The 15,832-nt window shown below is 37.4% G+C and overlaps 1 protein-coding gene across 4 annotated transcripts; it reads right to left on the minus strand.

Moving 5' to 3' along the window:
- Nucleotides 1-341: 341 nt before the first annotated feature.
- LOC145908594 (zona pellucida sperm-binding protein 4-like) lies at nucleotides 342-15,344 on the minus strand. Of its 4 annotated transcripts, XR_014403024.1 has the most exons (18): nucleotides 15,221-15,344; nucleotides 14,482-14,599; nucleotides 13,952-14,085; nucleotides 13,387-13,541; nucleotides 13,006-13,117; nucleotides 12,647-12,789; nucleotides 12,099-12,195; nucleotides 11,477-11,612; nucleotides 11,273-11,342; nucleotides 11,089-11,211; nucleotides 10,720-10,859; nucleotides 10,429-10,492; nucleotides 9,985-10,112; nucleotides 9,460-9,601; nucleotides 7,586-7,703; nucleotides 7,076-7,209; nucleotides 6,502-6,656; nucleotides 6,103-6,211 (listed from the first exon to the last, which is right to left on the minus strand). XR_014403024.1 is itself a non-coding variant. In XM_082995899.1 (17 exons), exons 3-17 carry the CDS (start codon nucleotides 9,599-9,601, stop codon nucleotides 2,271-2,273), a joined length of 1,860 nt encoding a protein of 619 aa, XP_082852025.1. In that variant the 5' UTR covers nucleotides 9,985-10,112; nucleotides 10,429-10,443; the 3' UTR covers nucleotides 1,930-2,270. The 4 variants fall into 4 exon arrangements, 2 of the variants coding, with proteins under 2 accessions (XP_082852025.1, XP_082852026.1); XR_014403025.1 differs by lacking the exons at nucleotides 6,103-6,211; nucleotides 6,502-6,656; nucleotides 7,076-7,209; nucleotides 7,586-7,703 and adding exons at nucleotides 342-477; nucleotides 990-1,116; nucleotides 8,421-9,167; XM_082995899.1 differs by lacking the exons at nucleotides 10,720-10,859; nucleotides 11,089-11,211; nucleotides 11,273-11,342; ... (6 more) ...; nucleotides 14,482-14,599; nucleotides 15,221-15,344 and adding exons at nucleotides 1,930-2,432; nucleotides 2,728-2,869; nucleotides 3,039-3,163; ... (5 more) ...; nucleotides 5,383-5,479; nucleotides 5,745-5,887 and having other exon boundaries at nucleotides 10,429-10,443.
- Nucleotides 15,345-15,832: the final 488 nt, after the last annotated feature.

The raw sequence follows: 15,832 nt of genomic DNA on the forward strand, positions 1-15,832 counted from the left end.
GAATTCTCAGTCTAATAGCGATTTCGGAAAACAAAAAGGTTGGGAAAACATAATAGAGAACTGCGTTGACGTTGTTTCACTAAAGTGTATGTTTTGCATAGCATTTTTATAACTTTATGAAACTCTATGTGCAAAGACACAGTTTTTGTAGCAAGCGCAAGTAACAAACATTAGTAATTGAATTAACACCTGGGGATTGCCACAGTCCTAATTAGTGTCTGAAGCAACATTTAAATATTTGTCTACAATTAAATATTTTGCGTCGTGAAGGAACCATCGCAAATCATAAGCCGGCGGACTCAGTTTAAAAGTTTAAGTTGTTTCACACTTCAACGTAGCTTGCCTGTAGAACACAAGCAAGTAAAATTGTATCCTTTTGAAATACACGTTCCGGTCGACCCACAAGGTGAACTTGCACAAAAATCGACGAACTGACATCTTGATCCAGTGTAACCAGACACACACTTGCAAGCACGTCTACAAAATGTAACAAAGAGTTAGTTTGCACTGAGAATTGCCAGAATATCTGCCAAAAAGGGAAATTTCGTATATCGTTCAGACTTGTCAGAAAAAAATGGCTTAGATGTTGCAACTTGAAAAAAAAGAAAATGGCAACTTGGCTACAATGCTACCATACCGATAGCAAGGATTGACAGCTAAGATCGCCAAAAGAAGAGACTGCCATGTGTTGATTTTTTATAACGTGACCATGCGCCGGAAACATTTTAAAAAAACGTGACCATGCGCCGGTGAACGTTTCAATTTGTTTATGAAATGTTCCCCGGCGCATGGTCACGTTTTTTGCATTTAAAACATAAATCATCCTTATGTTGCCGCAAAGTTTATGCTTCTGTGCCTTGACAGCGCCGGTAGTGCCGGATATTGTGTGATGACGCAAAGGGCTTGGTGTTGTTAGTTTGGAACACGAAGCCAAATTATATGCAGAAAATCTGACTTCTGTACAATTACGTAAAGTCAACTACAATTACCTGGTTGCAACGTTGTATACACATTTTCCACCATTGAGACAGGGGTTAAAGACTTCACAACGTCCACGACCCTTGGGTAAGGTTGTCGCGTTGTAGTTAGTAGCATTCCTGTCTTCGATGGTCGCCCCTGTATCACAAATACTTGAGATTTCATAACCTGTATTTGTAAATTTTTCAGCTTCAAACATTTTGGGTATATTAGACAAATGCCACATGGAGTGTTTTTACACAGAACGCATACGCTCGTTTGTTTTGAATTGATAAAAGCTAAGTAAAAAGAAAACTAAATTTAACCGAACTGGATTAAGTCTGCGTTGTGCACTAAAGTGGAGTTATCACAAAGTAACTATCACATCTAACTACTTTCTGCATCCGTTCAACGAGAATTAAGGAACCAAATTTCACTTGTCAAGTGCTTCAAAGGAAAGCAGAACCGAAATGTAATCTGATGTGGCGTCAGAGAGTAGTAGGCCCGGGTTATGACAACTATAGCACATAACTGTGCAAAATCTTAAAGTATATTTAATCACCAGACATGACAATAAAACGCAAATTAACCGCGCGCGATTGGCCACCATAAATTGTAGTACATGTATATCAGTCTACGTGGGTTTGACTTATTCGCTACATTACAACCACTGTGCTTCTATGCGCTTTATTTTTAACAAATTATGTGGAAATACAACTTTATTCACTAACCATGGATATGGATCGCCTGCACAAAAACTATGAACAGCATCAACTTCAACATGCTGGAAGCCTGTTAGGTAGTCTTATAAAATTAGATTCCGCTCAACAGCAACAAAAAATTATCTGACTTTTCTGATTAGGGCACTGAAAGACTATGGAAGCCAACATATTCACAAACGCATTTTTTCCTGGAACAGAAACTTGCCACGTAAATTTCATCACGTGTATCGACGACGAGCTGGTAACGCCATCATCAACTAAATCCCATCGTTATGACAGTTTCGATTCTTACTGATGCACTGCTCTTGGAGGTTTTATTTTAAAGAGAATTTTTTTTTATTCATTGTTTTATATATTGTATTATTAATACATATGAGGATATACGATTCGAACACTGGTGTGTTTATTAGTGATGTAGAGTATAATTTTGGTTGGACCTTACAAGTGAATCCATGGACAGGATATATGGTTTAGTTTGTGGTAGTTTTTGTGCAATTCAGTAGTTTTATCTGGGGTTTATGTAAAGTAGATGAAAGAATATTTTTGTGTGAGCGATTAATGTAAATACTTCGGCATCGCGTTCATTACAACTCAATTAAAACTATGTTTGTGGAATCCATCAGCTCTGAGCATTGCTTTGAGGAGTACAGTTGAAGCGTCACGTTTACGTCTTGTTGCTGCCGGGCGACTTTTGTCAGAACATTGGTGACAGGCCCCATTTTCACACAAGTCCCCAGTACAGTGAAGATAAACCTGCAAAATGTTGTCATGTAAAGTATCGAAGTCTCTCTCGACGTCAACCGCATTATCACAATATTTAATTACCAAAATCAAACAGTGGGTGTCATGTTAGGAAATAAGTTATAAAGCATGGTCAGTGCCGCCAAAGGCAAGAAACTATCACGAACGCAATAAAAAGGTTGTCACGTATTCAATAGTTTTCTGGCCTGTTTCCTACACACGTGTTGCTGGTGTTGTTGTGCCATACAGGTTACATGATTTGTTCCGAAAACACGATTCAAACAATGGGAAAGTGCCTATCAGCTACCTGTGTGCCAAGACGCTTGAACGTAAAGGGTTGAAAACTTATCAGCGATTTGAACTTGTTTGTTTGTTGTGAACTTTGTAAACTTATTTCTCCGGAAGTGAGGAGCTTGGTTTCGAAACGAAAGGTTTTGTCTCTGATGCATCTGTATGGAATAAAATTTCAGAAATATTTACAATGCTACCATTTGATCACTCATTTTATAGGTCCGATTTGGTACTTAAGTTTTTAATGTGGTACTTAAGTTTTTAATTTGGTACTTAAGCGCTTAAGGTGGTAAGCATAAATTTTTCACTCATAAACCAAAACCATACCCGTCCTTGAGTAGCTGATAACGTTTCAAAGAGTCATCTTCAGAGGTTGGAGTAGCATAGCAATTTCTAAGCCTGAGTTCCATATTCTGTAACTCTGTGGAGTCGTAACTTCGGTCAACCTGTATCTAAAGAAAAAATATAAGCATTTTTTTGTTTCTCTTTTGTCAATTTGTTTGAGGTGCATTTGTCAAATTTATGACAAAAAATGAGGATTCTGTTGAATATATATTATTAAGATAAAGATAGGAATTAAACCAAAGTTTTAATGTACATACAATTTAATTGGTATCCATGCCTCTCCAGCATATAAGTGTTTCGCATTAATATAAGATTTAATTTTATGAGATTTAATTTTTTATGAGAGCTTCCTTGCCTCTGTGCAAGAAAAAATATATTTTTTGGGGGAAATTCATTTTAAGCAAATTGATGCACTTTAAAATTAAATTTTATGAGATGCATTAGGATTCGTAAAATGTACCCACCATGGCGTACAATCGGTTTCCCAGAAAAAATGACGACGCAGGCTCAAGTTGTGATTGATTCAAAACGCTACAAAAAACAATGCTGAAATCACTTTTAATCAACAGTATGAAAACTATGGAAATAGGTAAGACAGGAATACTACACACGTAGTTGCTGATAATTCTGAAACATTTCATAAACACGACAATGTTAAGAAAAAGTTTTACGCAAATTTGCTTATTCGTGCAATTGACACACGTTCATAATGACCTACTTTTTGACATTAAATTTCAAACGAAATTTCTTGGTTGTTTGCATTGTTTTGTGGCACGTCAGCAAAGTTGGTAGTTAAAGTAAACTACGTACTTGTAGTAGGAAATTCTTAAAACACTTGATGTAATTCTGCTCTTCACATCGAGTCTAAAACTATTGTACAGCTCAAAATCTTTGCCACGAATAGCTGTATTAGCTGCAAAACTGGTCGGTACAGTGCATTGTAGTTTAATCTGTAAGAATTTGACAAACACCATTAACAGAATTGCTGGATATTGATGTCAATACTAGAATGAAAAATGTAATAATTATGTTTGCACCAAATTTTGTTTAAATTCTGCAGTACGCCATATCAGTTTCTGGTTTTGAACTTCTATAGTCGGGCATACTTGAAACATGTTCAATACGATTACGTTGGCGAGAAAAAATATTAAATTCCTCCTTTCAAACGGCATCGTAAATACATATAAGTTATATACATTAAATTTAGCACGTTTCCCACTCAATTACTTTAAAACCCCCTCTGTCCCTGGTGATCAACACGTCTTTTTGCCACTCTTCATGACGTTCTGCAGTCTGCGGGTTGTTGTTATATGTCAGAAAGTTGTCATAAATTACGGAGCCGTTTCCTTCCTAAATGAAAAATTGCTTTTCATGTTGACAGAGTTTTGCGTGATATAAAAAAGGAAAGTCTATTTTACCGTTAATTTTGTACCACATTCATTAAAAGGTATTTCGCAATTCCATTGGCTGGTATAACGCTGTTTTCTATGAATCGAAATAATAATTCAAATACATAAAATAAAACTAAGCAATAATAGTTAGTACTAAAGCAAACTTAACTATGGAAAAAAGATTTACTTTGAACTGTGCAAGTGAGCTATAGGCCTAGTTATTCAATTACTTGTTTTTCGTTTGTATGAAAGTCCAACAGTTTTAAATGTGCCCAAAAGTGCGGTATTTAAACGAAAATGTTTACTTTGGCGTATTTCGAATAATTGAAAACAAATAAACTTACCGACAGGTGCAGTCTGCATTGCCTGATACCCTAGTATATAATACAGATGTTCCCAAAATTTTGCTTGGCAGTAAATTGGCATTACACCTTACGGTGAACGATGTCGCTGAGCATGTGACCGAGCATGGCCGCGTGTCTAAACCAGTAATGTCGATTTCACAAATCAAGTACAAGGTAAGGGTAATAAATTAATACATTGTGGCGACATGTTACGTAATAATGATGTACCGTCGCGGGTTGTTTAAATTTCAGCATGTGCTGCCTTTATCTTGCGACTCTGCACGCCACATTTCAGTGAACCCCGACAATACAAAGTAACATTAACATCAAGTTTTTTTATCCGCTTACATCGGTCAAGGCGCCCGACCTCTTGACAAAAAGAAAATCCGAACGATTTATGACCAAAAGATCCTGGGTTCGTATCCCGATGTGGTAATATGTGCTCTAACTCATTATTTTGAGACAATTTTGCATATTTAAGACAACTAACAATTGCAAAAAATTAAATAATGAAAACTTTGTTTTAAATAAATCTTTGGGAAAATTAGTTTACTTAATATTCTGCACATAATAATTGTTTAAAGTGTTTACCATTTCTCCATAGGCAACGCCGGCCCTGATAGGGACTGGGACAAGTGCAGACATACTCATCCTCTTCCGCTGAGCACGAACCGCCGTTTCTGCAAGGCTAAGAGTAAACAAATGCAAACGCAAATAATATAAACTGACAGCAACATAACTATGACCAGTAAACTTATCAAAATAATGTTAAGATAAGTAAACATTCCCCAACAGATGTTAAGAGTTTTTAAGAGTAATTAACTTGGACGAAACCAATACAGAAAAATGTTGGACCGAATCATCTGCAATAACTGGTTTACGGCAATGTTACTTTCTGAGTATTTTTGTTGTGTACATATCTGTAGGATTTAGTTTATACAGCTGTTATTTACCGATGATGAGCAAGGATGTGATAATTCACATCTGCTTCCTGATCTTCCTTGTGGACAACTGGAGCAGGAAAATCCCTTGTTTTGGTCGGTACATCGTCCTCCATTGCATGGATTATGCAAAGTATTGCATTCATTCACAAGATCTGAGCACCATGTGTTTAGAAAGCGGTGTATCAACAGAAGCAAGTAACCCATTTACTTAGACTAATTGTGTGGGTTGTTTAATGAAGGCCCTTATATAGTGTAAAAAGTTACAATTGACTGTCGCTCATTTTTGGTGAAACAGTTACAATTGTTTTCAAATGTACACTACGCGAAAAACAAAAAGACTTTAGGCTACTAAATAAAAGGCTCTAACCTTCTTGCTTTATGCAGGAAATGGTGTACTGAGGGATTGCTCCGTCACAGCGACAGCGTACATGGCCACTCGGATACAACACACAACTGTTTCCATTCCCATAGCATCGCTACAAAAACATAATTGGCTTAACTTTTGCATGCCGAACTACAGGATCAGGAGCCACAGAATTTTGCGTAACTGGCCTGTGCATTTTGCGGACGGCCTACGATAAAATGAATGTTATTTTTAATAACAACTATACATTGAAAATCGAGAGAAGATTGCTAAAATATAAAAGATCAATAATATATTATTGGACATTTTTTGCTTCCTATATTATGTGATAACCAACCAAAAATTTTGTGGAATTATAAAACATGTCAATATGTAATTTAACACGCTCGATAAAAGACTTACATTACTTGTGGCGCATCGTACGTCACAGTTTTGGCCAACGAATGAACTAGGACAATCACATCGGGCCCTGGATCCCATGGTCACGCATGTGCCCACGTTGCCGCAAGTCATGTTCAGGCATGGGTCCACTGTGTCGCAACGGTCGCCAGCGTAGCCTACAACAAACACAAGGCTTGCATTCAAAACCTGTAGCCTTTGAGCCTCAATGGTCCACTTTAAAGGTTTGCGCACTATTTACGGGTTTCTTTTGATCTTTACACTTCGGGTCGTAAGTGTGTTTTTGATACAATATGTATCCCTACTATCGTATTTTGGAACACTGATGATGCTGATATCCGATTCAAAGACCCACATTCATACATGGTGTACCTTGCAACGCGAAGGTTGATATGCTCAGTAAGTACTGTAGCCGGTAATAACTCACGTCCTTTTTGTCCGTAAATGATCGACGGGGGAACCGATACAGTTAAAAAAGTAGATCAGTTGTACAGTATGCATATGTTAACAGTATGCATATGTTAAAAAGCCACATAAACAATTAGGGCCGAATAGTTCACACATCAGCGTAACTTGCCTGGAGAACACAGGCAAGTAAAATTGTTTCTTTTTGTATTACACGTTCCGGTCGATGCACAAGGAGAACTTGCACAAAAGTCAACGAACTGACATCTTGATCCAGCCCAACCAGGCAAACAGGTGCAAGCACGTCTACAAAATGCAAAAACAAGAACTTCGCTTTGGACTCGTAATGGCCAAAATACGAAGTTAGGAAACTTGCATTTGTATCGTATTGGAACCTTGACATTTACATGCGCCGCATTGCGAGGGATGCCAGAACAATAATTTCCGGTACACGGAAGGGAATGTGGTTTCACTGTTTGATTTTACGCCAATTTTGCAATTGCGATGATGGAAAAGTTCTTTATATCCTCCAGGACTTTCTTAAGTAAAGAGATTTTACCCAAGTACCAGAAACTTGCTGTTTACCACCTATTTTGCGTTGTGGAACCAAGTCACGAAAATAAGATTAGAAACAGAAAATAAGAAATAAAAGATTAAATGAAATGTAAACCAATTCATTTACCCGGTTGAAACTTTGTAAACACATTGACCACCATTGAGACAAGGGTTGAACACTTCACAAGGTCCAGCGTCCTGGGTTGTCGTGAGGTTTGAGGTAGTTTTGTCCTCAATCGCCGCCCCTGGGTAATAACACACATATGACCCCCGTACAAAATAAATAATCTGATAAACGTTTTTTTATTTAAATGATTTACCCTTCTGGCACAATTAACGTGACTTTTATTGATAAACTTTTAGTGCACAAATTCCAACAAATTGTAGTGATGTATTTATGTGTATAAGTGGAGGTATTTATGCATAGCAAATTTGGTTAAGTGTGCTGTGTCATAAAGTACACATTTATTGCAGTTTTATGCCGTGCAGTTTTACGGTGTAATAAAGTTGCAAAAAGAACATCTGCGCACTTCGAAGGTCAGCAACCTTTACCGAGATTTGCGTCACCAACGTTAATTTGCTTCGAGGAAACGGTATTAGAATCAAGATTAGGGTGAGCACATGACTTTTATTGTTTTAAATCTTGCCTCCAAGGTGTAACCATAACACATCAGCATAAAATTAAAGCGAATATTCTACAGCTGTGATTTATGTTGTGAACGGCGGCCATTGGTCACAATAGGTCTATATTATAATGGGCTTCATTTAGATGTGGTCTAAGTAAAGATTACAAGTACTTTAATGTACTATAGAAAATAAATATATGACGTAATCTATTTATAGATTGTAGTACATGTATATCAGTCTACGTGAGTTTGACTTATTCGCTACGTTACACCCACTGTGCTCCTATGCGCTTTATTTTCAACAAATTATGTGGAAATACAACTTTATTCACTAACCATGGATATGGATCGCCTGCACGAAAACTATGAACAGCATCAACTTCAACATGCTGGAAGCCTGTTTAGGTAGTCTAAGAAAATTAGATTCCGCTCAACACCAAAAAATTGTCTGACTTTTCCGATTAAAGGCACTGAAAGCTAATGGAAGTCAACATATTCACAAACGCATTTTTTCCTGGAACAAAAACTTGCCACGTCAATTTCATCACGTGTTTCGACGACGAGCTGGTAACGCCATCATCAACTAAATCCCATCGTTATGACAGTTTCGGTTCTTACTGATGCACTGCTCTTGGAGGTTTTATTTTAAAGTGAATGTTTGTTTTTTTATTCATTGTTTTATTTATTGTATTATTAATACGTATGAGGGTATACGATTCGAACACTGGTGTGTTTATTAGTGATGTAGAGTATACTTTTGGTTGGACCTTACAAGTGAATCCATGGACAGGATATGTGGTTTAGTTTGTGGTAGTTTTTGTGCAATTCAGTAGTTTTATCTGGGGTTTATGTAAAGTAGATGAAAGAATATTTTTGTGTGAGCGATTAATGTAAATACTTCGGCATCGCGTTCATTACAACTCAATTAAAACTATGTTTGTGGAATCCATCAGCACTGAGCATTGCTTTGAGAAGTCCAGTTGAAACGTCACGTTTACGTCTTGTTGCTGCCGGGCGACTTTTGTCAGAACATTGGTGACAAGCCCCATTTTCACACAAGTCTCCAGTACAGTGAAGATAGACCTGCAAAATGTTGTCATGTAAAGTATCGAAGTCTCTCCGACGTCAACCGCATTGGCACAATATTCAATTACCAAAATCAAACAGTGTGTGTCATGTTAGGAAATGTGTTATAAAGCATGGTCAGTGCCGCCAAAGGCAAGAAACTATCACGAACGCAATAAAAAGGTTGTCACGTGTTCAATAGTTTCCTGGCCTGTTTCCTACACGTGTTGCTGGTGTTTTTGTGCCATACAGGTTACACGATTTGTTCCTACAACACGATTTAAACAATGGGAAACTGCCTATCAGCTACCTGTGTGCCAAGACGCTTGAACGTGAAGGGTTGAAAACTTATCAGCGATTTGAACTTGTTGGTTTGTTGTGAGCTTTGTAAACTTATTTCTCCGGAAGTGAGGAGCTTGGTTTCGAAACGAAAGGTTTCGTCTCTGATGCATCTGTACAGAATGAAATTGGAGGAATATTGAATATGCTACCATTAACCACTTTATTTATAAGTCCTAATTTACGACTGATGCCTCAGTTCATATATTTGATCAGTTTTTATGAAAGGTTTTAGTTTGATCCGAAAGAAGATTTTACCGCACAGTTTGCCTAACAGCGATTAAATTTTATTAATTATGATCTTTTAAATGCATTTAAAACAAAACACTGAATGCACTTTGTTATTTGTTTTTACTTCTTAATGGCATAAAATCTGTTTTTTTTGTTCAGTTTGATTGGTTTCGCCATAAAACCACAAGATAACTCTTGGCCAAAACAAAAACCAAGCTCTTAAGGATGCAAGTATAAACTTATTACTCATAAACCAAAACCATACCCGTCCTTGAGCAGGTGATAACGTTTCAAAGAGTCATCTTCAGAGGTTGGAGTAGCATAGCAGTTTTTAAGCCTGAGTTCCATATTTTCTAACTTTGCGTTGGAGTCGTAGCTTTGCTCCACCTGCACCTAAAGCAAAAATAAGAGCAGATTTTGTTGTTCTTTTTTACAAATTTGTTTGATCTCATGTATAGATTTGTCAAATTTATGACGAAAACCTTTTTGCTGAATATATATATTGTTACGATAAAGATTTGTTAACCAAAAACGTTAATGCCCATACAATTTATTTGAGATCCAGGCCTCTCCAACATAAAAGTGTTTTAGCATAATTTTACGGTTTAAGGCTTGCTTGCCTTTGTGCAACTTTAAAAAATTGAATTTGAGCAAATAAATGCATTTTAAAATTAAATTTTATAAGATGCAATATGTAAGATGTACCCACCAAGGCGTACAATCGGTATCCCAGAAAAAAAGACGACACAGGCTGAAGTGATTGACGCAAAAGGCTATAAAAAGAAATGCTGAAATCACTTTTAATGAACAGTATGAAAACTATAGAAATAGGTGAGGCAATAAGAACACTATACACGTAGTTGCTTATAATTCTGACTACAAGTGGACAGATCCATAAATAAGATATCTTCCGAAACATCTTATAAACACGTCAATGCCAAGAAAAAAGATTTACGCACGTTTACTTATTCGTGCAATCGACTCACTCTTAACTACGTACTTGTAGTAGGAAATACTTAAAACAGTTGATGTAATACTGCTCTCCACATCAAGTCTATAACTATTGTACAGCTCAAAATCTTCGCCATTTATAGCTGTGTTAGCTGCAAAACTGGTCGGTACAGTGCATTGTAGGTTGATCTGTAAAAAATTGATAAACATCATTGACAAAAAGGCTGAATGTTGAAGTCAATAATAGAACATAAAGTGTAATAATTATGTTAATTGCAACAAGAGACTAAACTATGACAAGGCTTTTACCTTCAGTACGATTTTTACTAAAGAGAAAAAAGTTGATTTAGTTTTTTTCAAGCGGCATCGTCAATACACATTATTTAAAGACTGATCGAATTTCTCGCCTACTAATTACCTTAAAACCCCCACTTTTCCTGGTGATTAATGCGTCATTTTGCCACTCTTCATGACGTTGTGCAATCTGCGGCTTGTTGTTAAATGTTAGAAAGTTGTCATAAATAAGGGAGCCGTTCCCTTCCTAAATAAAAAATTGCATTTTGTTAGTGTTTTTGGGATATAAAAAATGAAGCCTATTTTACCTTTATCTTTGTACCACATCCATCAAAAGGTATGTCGCAATTAAACGCATTGTAATAACGCCGCCCTTTTCTAAGAATCGAAATAATAACTCATAGATAAATGCTAAAACTAAGCAATAATAATATTGAAATAAAAGCCCAAAAGTGTGGTATTTAGACAAAAATGTTTACTTTGACGCATTTCGAATAAACAAATAAACTTACGTACAGGTGCAGTCTGCATTGCCTGATAACCTTGTGTATAAAGCAGTGGCTCTAGAAAGTTTTCTTGGCAGTGAGTTGCCATTGCAATTTACGGTGAACGATGTCGCTGAGCATGTGACCGAACATGGCTGGGTGTCTGAATCAGTAATGTTGATTTCAAAAATCAAGTACAAGGTGGGGTATAGTAAATCAATACAACGTTAATTTTTTTTTCTATCCGCTATAACATCGGCCAAGGCGCGCGACCCACATGTCAAGAAGAAAATCTGATCGATTTTAGATCAGAAAAACCTGGGTTCGTATCCCGCAGTGGTAAAAATGTTTTTCCATCTCTGTATATTAAGACAATTCCACAGAATTCAGACAACGAAGCAATGTTTCATGCAATGACATGATTGGCAGGATCACCCCACTGCGCAGATCCTTACTTGGCGATCACAGCTATCGTATTGACATCATTAGGTTTACAGGCTTCACAGCCCAGGCATTGTAGCTGGATCTGCCACTTTTTCAGACAATTTGCAAAAATTAAAATTATGAAAACTTCCTTTCAAATAAAGTTTGGAGTAAATTAGTTTACTTGATATTGCGGCCATGTTAATTGTCTTTTTAAAGTGCTCACCATTTCTCCACAAGCACTGCCGTCCCTGGTAGGGACTGGGACAAGTGCAAATGAATTCACCTTCTTCCGTTGTGCACGAACCGCCGTTTTTACAAGGCTAAAAAACAAACGCAAATGATATCAATTGGCAGTAACATAAATATGACCGGAAAACTTATATCATAAAAATGTTAAGCAATGTGGAGCCAATAATATGCATTGTGTAAGCTGCAGACAGATGGCCAACTGTTTCGACCTGTAAGGTCCCATCAGTGCAGCTGGTGTGACTTTCAGACGACTTTGCTGACCAAACAGCCAAGCAAAGACTACCACTTTCTGGTGATCATAAAATCACCGTCATCCGTTGCTTGGCCGTTTGGTCGGCAAAGACGCCTGATGGTCACACCAGCTGCACTGATAAGACCTTATAATCTTGCAACAAAAGCCTGCCTTGTGCTTTGTGGGTAAAATGTTGGGCCTAATCATCTGCAGTAACCTGCTACGGCAAGCTGCTTAGAGTATTTTTGTTGTGTACATATCTGTAAGATTTTGATTCAGCTGTTATTTACCGATGATGAGCAAGGATGTGATAATTCACATCTGCTTCCTGATCTTCCTGCTGGACAACTGGAGCAGGAAAATCCCTTGTTTCTGTCGGTACATCGTCCTCCATTGCATGGATTATGCAAAGTATTGCATTCATTCACAAGATCTGAGCACCACGTGTTTAGAAAGCGGTTTAAACAAAAGAAGCAAGTAACCCACCGACTTATTGTGTAGGTTGTTTAATGAATGTCATTATATGGAGTAAAAAGTTACAATTGCTTGTCGGACATTTTTGCTTAAACAGTTACAATCCATTTCAAATATTAACTACGCGAAAAAATGCAAGACTATCGGCCACTAGGTAAATAACCAAGGCTCAAACCTTCTTCCTTTGTGCAAGAAATCGTGTTGTAAGGAATTCTACGATCACACTGACAGGCTATATGTCCACTTGTTAACAGCACGCACGTGTTCCCAGAACGTCTATAGCATCGCTACAAAAACGTAACTGGTGCAACTTTTGCATGCCGAACTACAATATCAGGAGCCACGTAATTTTGTGTAAATATCTTGCGAATTTAGAGGACGACCTATACGATAACATGCTATGATAATAACAACCATTCATTGAAAATTGGGAGAAAATTGCTATAAAACAATACCAGTAATATTATGTGCAACCTGAGGTATGGCCTAACCACAAATTTTGCTGTGGAATCATAACGTGTCAATGCGTATTCAAACAAGTTCGACCAAGACTTACATTACTTGTAGCGCATCGTACATCACAGTTTTGGCCTACGTATGAACTGGGACAATCACATCGGGCCCTGGATCCCATGGTCACGCACGTACCCCCGTTGCCGCAGGTCATGTTCAGGCATGGGTCCACTGTGTCGCAACGGTCGCCAACGTAGCCTACAACAAAAACATGTCTCACATTTAATTCCCAGTCTTAAACAGTCATCGGTCAACTCCAATGGTTTGCGCACTATATTTATAGGGTTCTTTAGATTTGATTTGCCTTCGGGTTGTAGGCACGTTTTTGACTCATACATACATTTGTATTCTTTCTATCATACTTTGGAACTTTGAGGATGTCTTCATATCAGATGCAAAAACCCACATACATACATGGTGTCCCTTGCAAGGCAATAGGTATGCTCGGTAAGTATTGTAGGCGGTAATAACCTACATGCTTTATGTCTGTAAATGATTGCTAGGAAACCGATACAGTTAAATAAAGGAGACCTGTTATACAGTATGCATATGTTAATAAGCCATATGGACAATTAAAGTCGAATAACCCACACATCAGCGTGACTTGCCTGGAGAACACAAGCACGAGAAGTGAGTTCTTTTTGAAATACACGTTCCGGTCGACCCACAAGGTGAACTTGTACAAAAGTCAACGAATTGACATCTTGACCCAGTGTGACCAGACACACAGTTGCAAGCACGTCTACAAAATGCAAAAACAAGAATTACCCTTTGGACTCGTAATGGCCAGAATAGGAAGTTAGGAAACTTTATTTGTATCGTATGGGACCCTTGACATTTATATGCGCTGCATTGCGTGAGAGTCAGAACAATAATTTTGGGTACGCGCAAGGGAATGAGGAATCACTGTTTGATTTGACGCCAATTTTGCAATTGCGATTGTGGAAAAGTTTTTTATATCCTCCAGGACTTCCTTAAGTAAAGAGATTTTTCCCTATTTACCAGAAACTTGTTTACCACCCATTTTGCGTTGCCGAATCAAGTCACCAAAACAAGTTTAAAAACAGAAAAAAGGAAATAAAAGATTAAATGATCGTCTGCCTTGGCATGTAACGTAAACGTAAACCAATTCATTTACCCGGTTGAAACCTTGTAAACACATTGACCACCATTGAGACAAGGGTTGAACACTTCACATGGTCCAGGGTTCTGGGTTGTCGTGAGGTTTGCAGTAGTTTTGCCCTCAATCGTCGCCCCTGGATAATAACAAACATATGACCCCGTGCAGAACAAATAATCTGATAAACGTGTTTTTATTTTTATTTAAATGATCTTCCCTTCTGTCACAATTAACGTGACTTTTATTGATAAACTTTTAGTGCACAAATTCCAACAAATTGTAGTGATGTATTTATGTGTATAAGTAGAGGTATTTATGCATAGCAAATTTGGTTAAGTGTGCTGTGTCATAAAGTACACATTTATTGCAGTTTTATGCCGTGCAGTTTTACGGTGTAATAAAGTTGCAAAAAGAACATCTGTGCGCACTTCGAAGGTCAGCAACCTTTACCGAGATTTGCGTCACCAACGTTAATTTGCTTCGAGGAAACGGCATTAGAATCAAGATTAGGGTGAGCGCATTACTTTTATTGTTTTAAATCTTGCCTCCAAGGTGTAACCATAACACATCAGCATAAAATTAAAGCGAATTTTCTCCAGCTGTGATTTTTGTTGTGAACGGTGGCCGTTGGTCACTATAGGTCTATATTATAATGGGCTTCATTTCGATGTGGTCTAAGTAAAGATTACAAGTACTTTAATGTACTACAGAAAATAAATATATAACGTAATCTATTTATAGTTGCAACGTTGCTCACCGCTGACAAGACACCCTTGCACAAAAATAACTAACAGTAGAAATTTAAACATGCTGGATGCCCTTCGCAGAAACGTTTCAAATTCTTTTAAACGTCTCTTCAACTAAAATTGTCCAGAATCGTCTGAGGCTTTGCGCTGTAGAAACTACATTTTTGCGTTTTACTTGAAAAAAATGTACGCGCAAAGGCCCTTTTTCTTAAGTAAAAATCTTGACACATTCCTGACACAATGTGTGGATTAAATTAGTGTAGCCCACTTCATTTGTAAAACGTATTTACTATGTTTTTATTTCTTGTTTAGGTGATGTTAAAAAAATATATTTTATCGGGTGGAAGCAAATGAACGAATAAAGATTCGTAAGATAGGAATAGCCTTTGTTAAATATTGTACAAACCTAGGTTATATGCCAAGAGGACCGCACAAATGTATTGTGAGTAACAGATATAGGCTCACAGACGTCTCAGATATGTCGTTAATTCACAACTGTCCGGGCAAGTCTTAAAACCTTCAAGAGCTGATTAATACCGCGTAAGCACTTGCACTGTCTTGAAAATAGCAATCAACATTTCACCACCTCGGGGCGTGGTTTCTAATCGTATTTCACCAGCTTT

This window comes from Ascidia mentula, chromosome 7 (assembly GCF_947561715.1).
Source record: "Ascidia mentula chromosome 7, kaAscMent1.1, whole genome shotgun sequence".
Classification (NCBI taxonomy): domain Eukaryota; kingdom Metazoa; phylum Chordata; class Ascidiacea; order Phlebobranchia; family Ascidiidae; genus Ascidia; species Ascidia mentula.

Bases quoted from the DNA above. Each gene is read 5' to 3' on its own strand.
- LOC145908594 (XM_082995899.1), bottom strand. From the start codon at position 9,601: ATGCATCAGAGACGAAACCTTTCGTTTCGAAACCAAGCTCCTCACTTC. The intron at 6,657-7,075 runs GCAAGTTACGCT...TGTTTGTTGTAG, and splicing joins TACTTGCCTGTGTTCTCCAG to GCTACGCTGGCGACCGTTGC. The intron at 4,542-4,791 runs GTAAGTTTATTT...TTCGATTCATAG, and splicing joins AATGCAGACTGCACCTGTCG to AAAACAGCGTTATACCAGCC.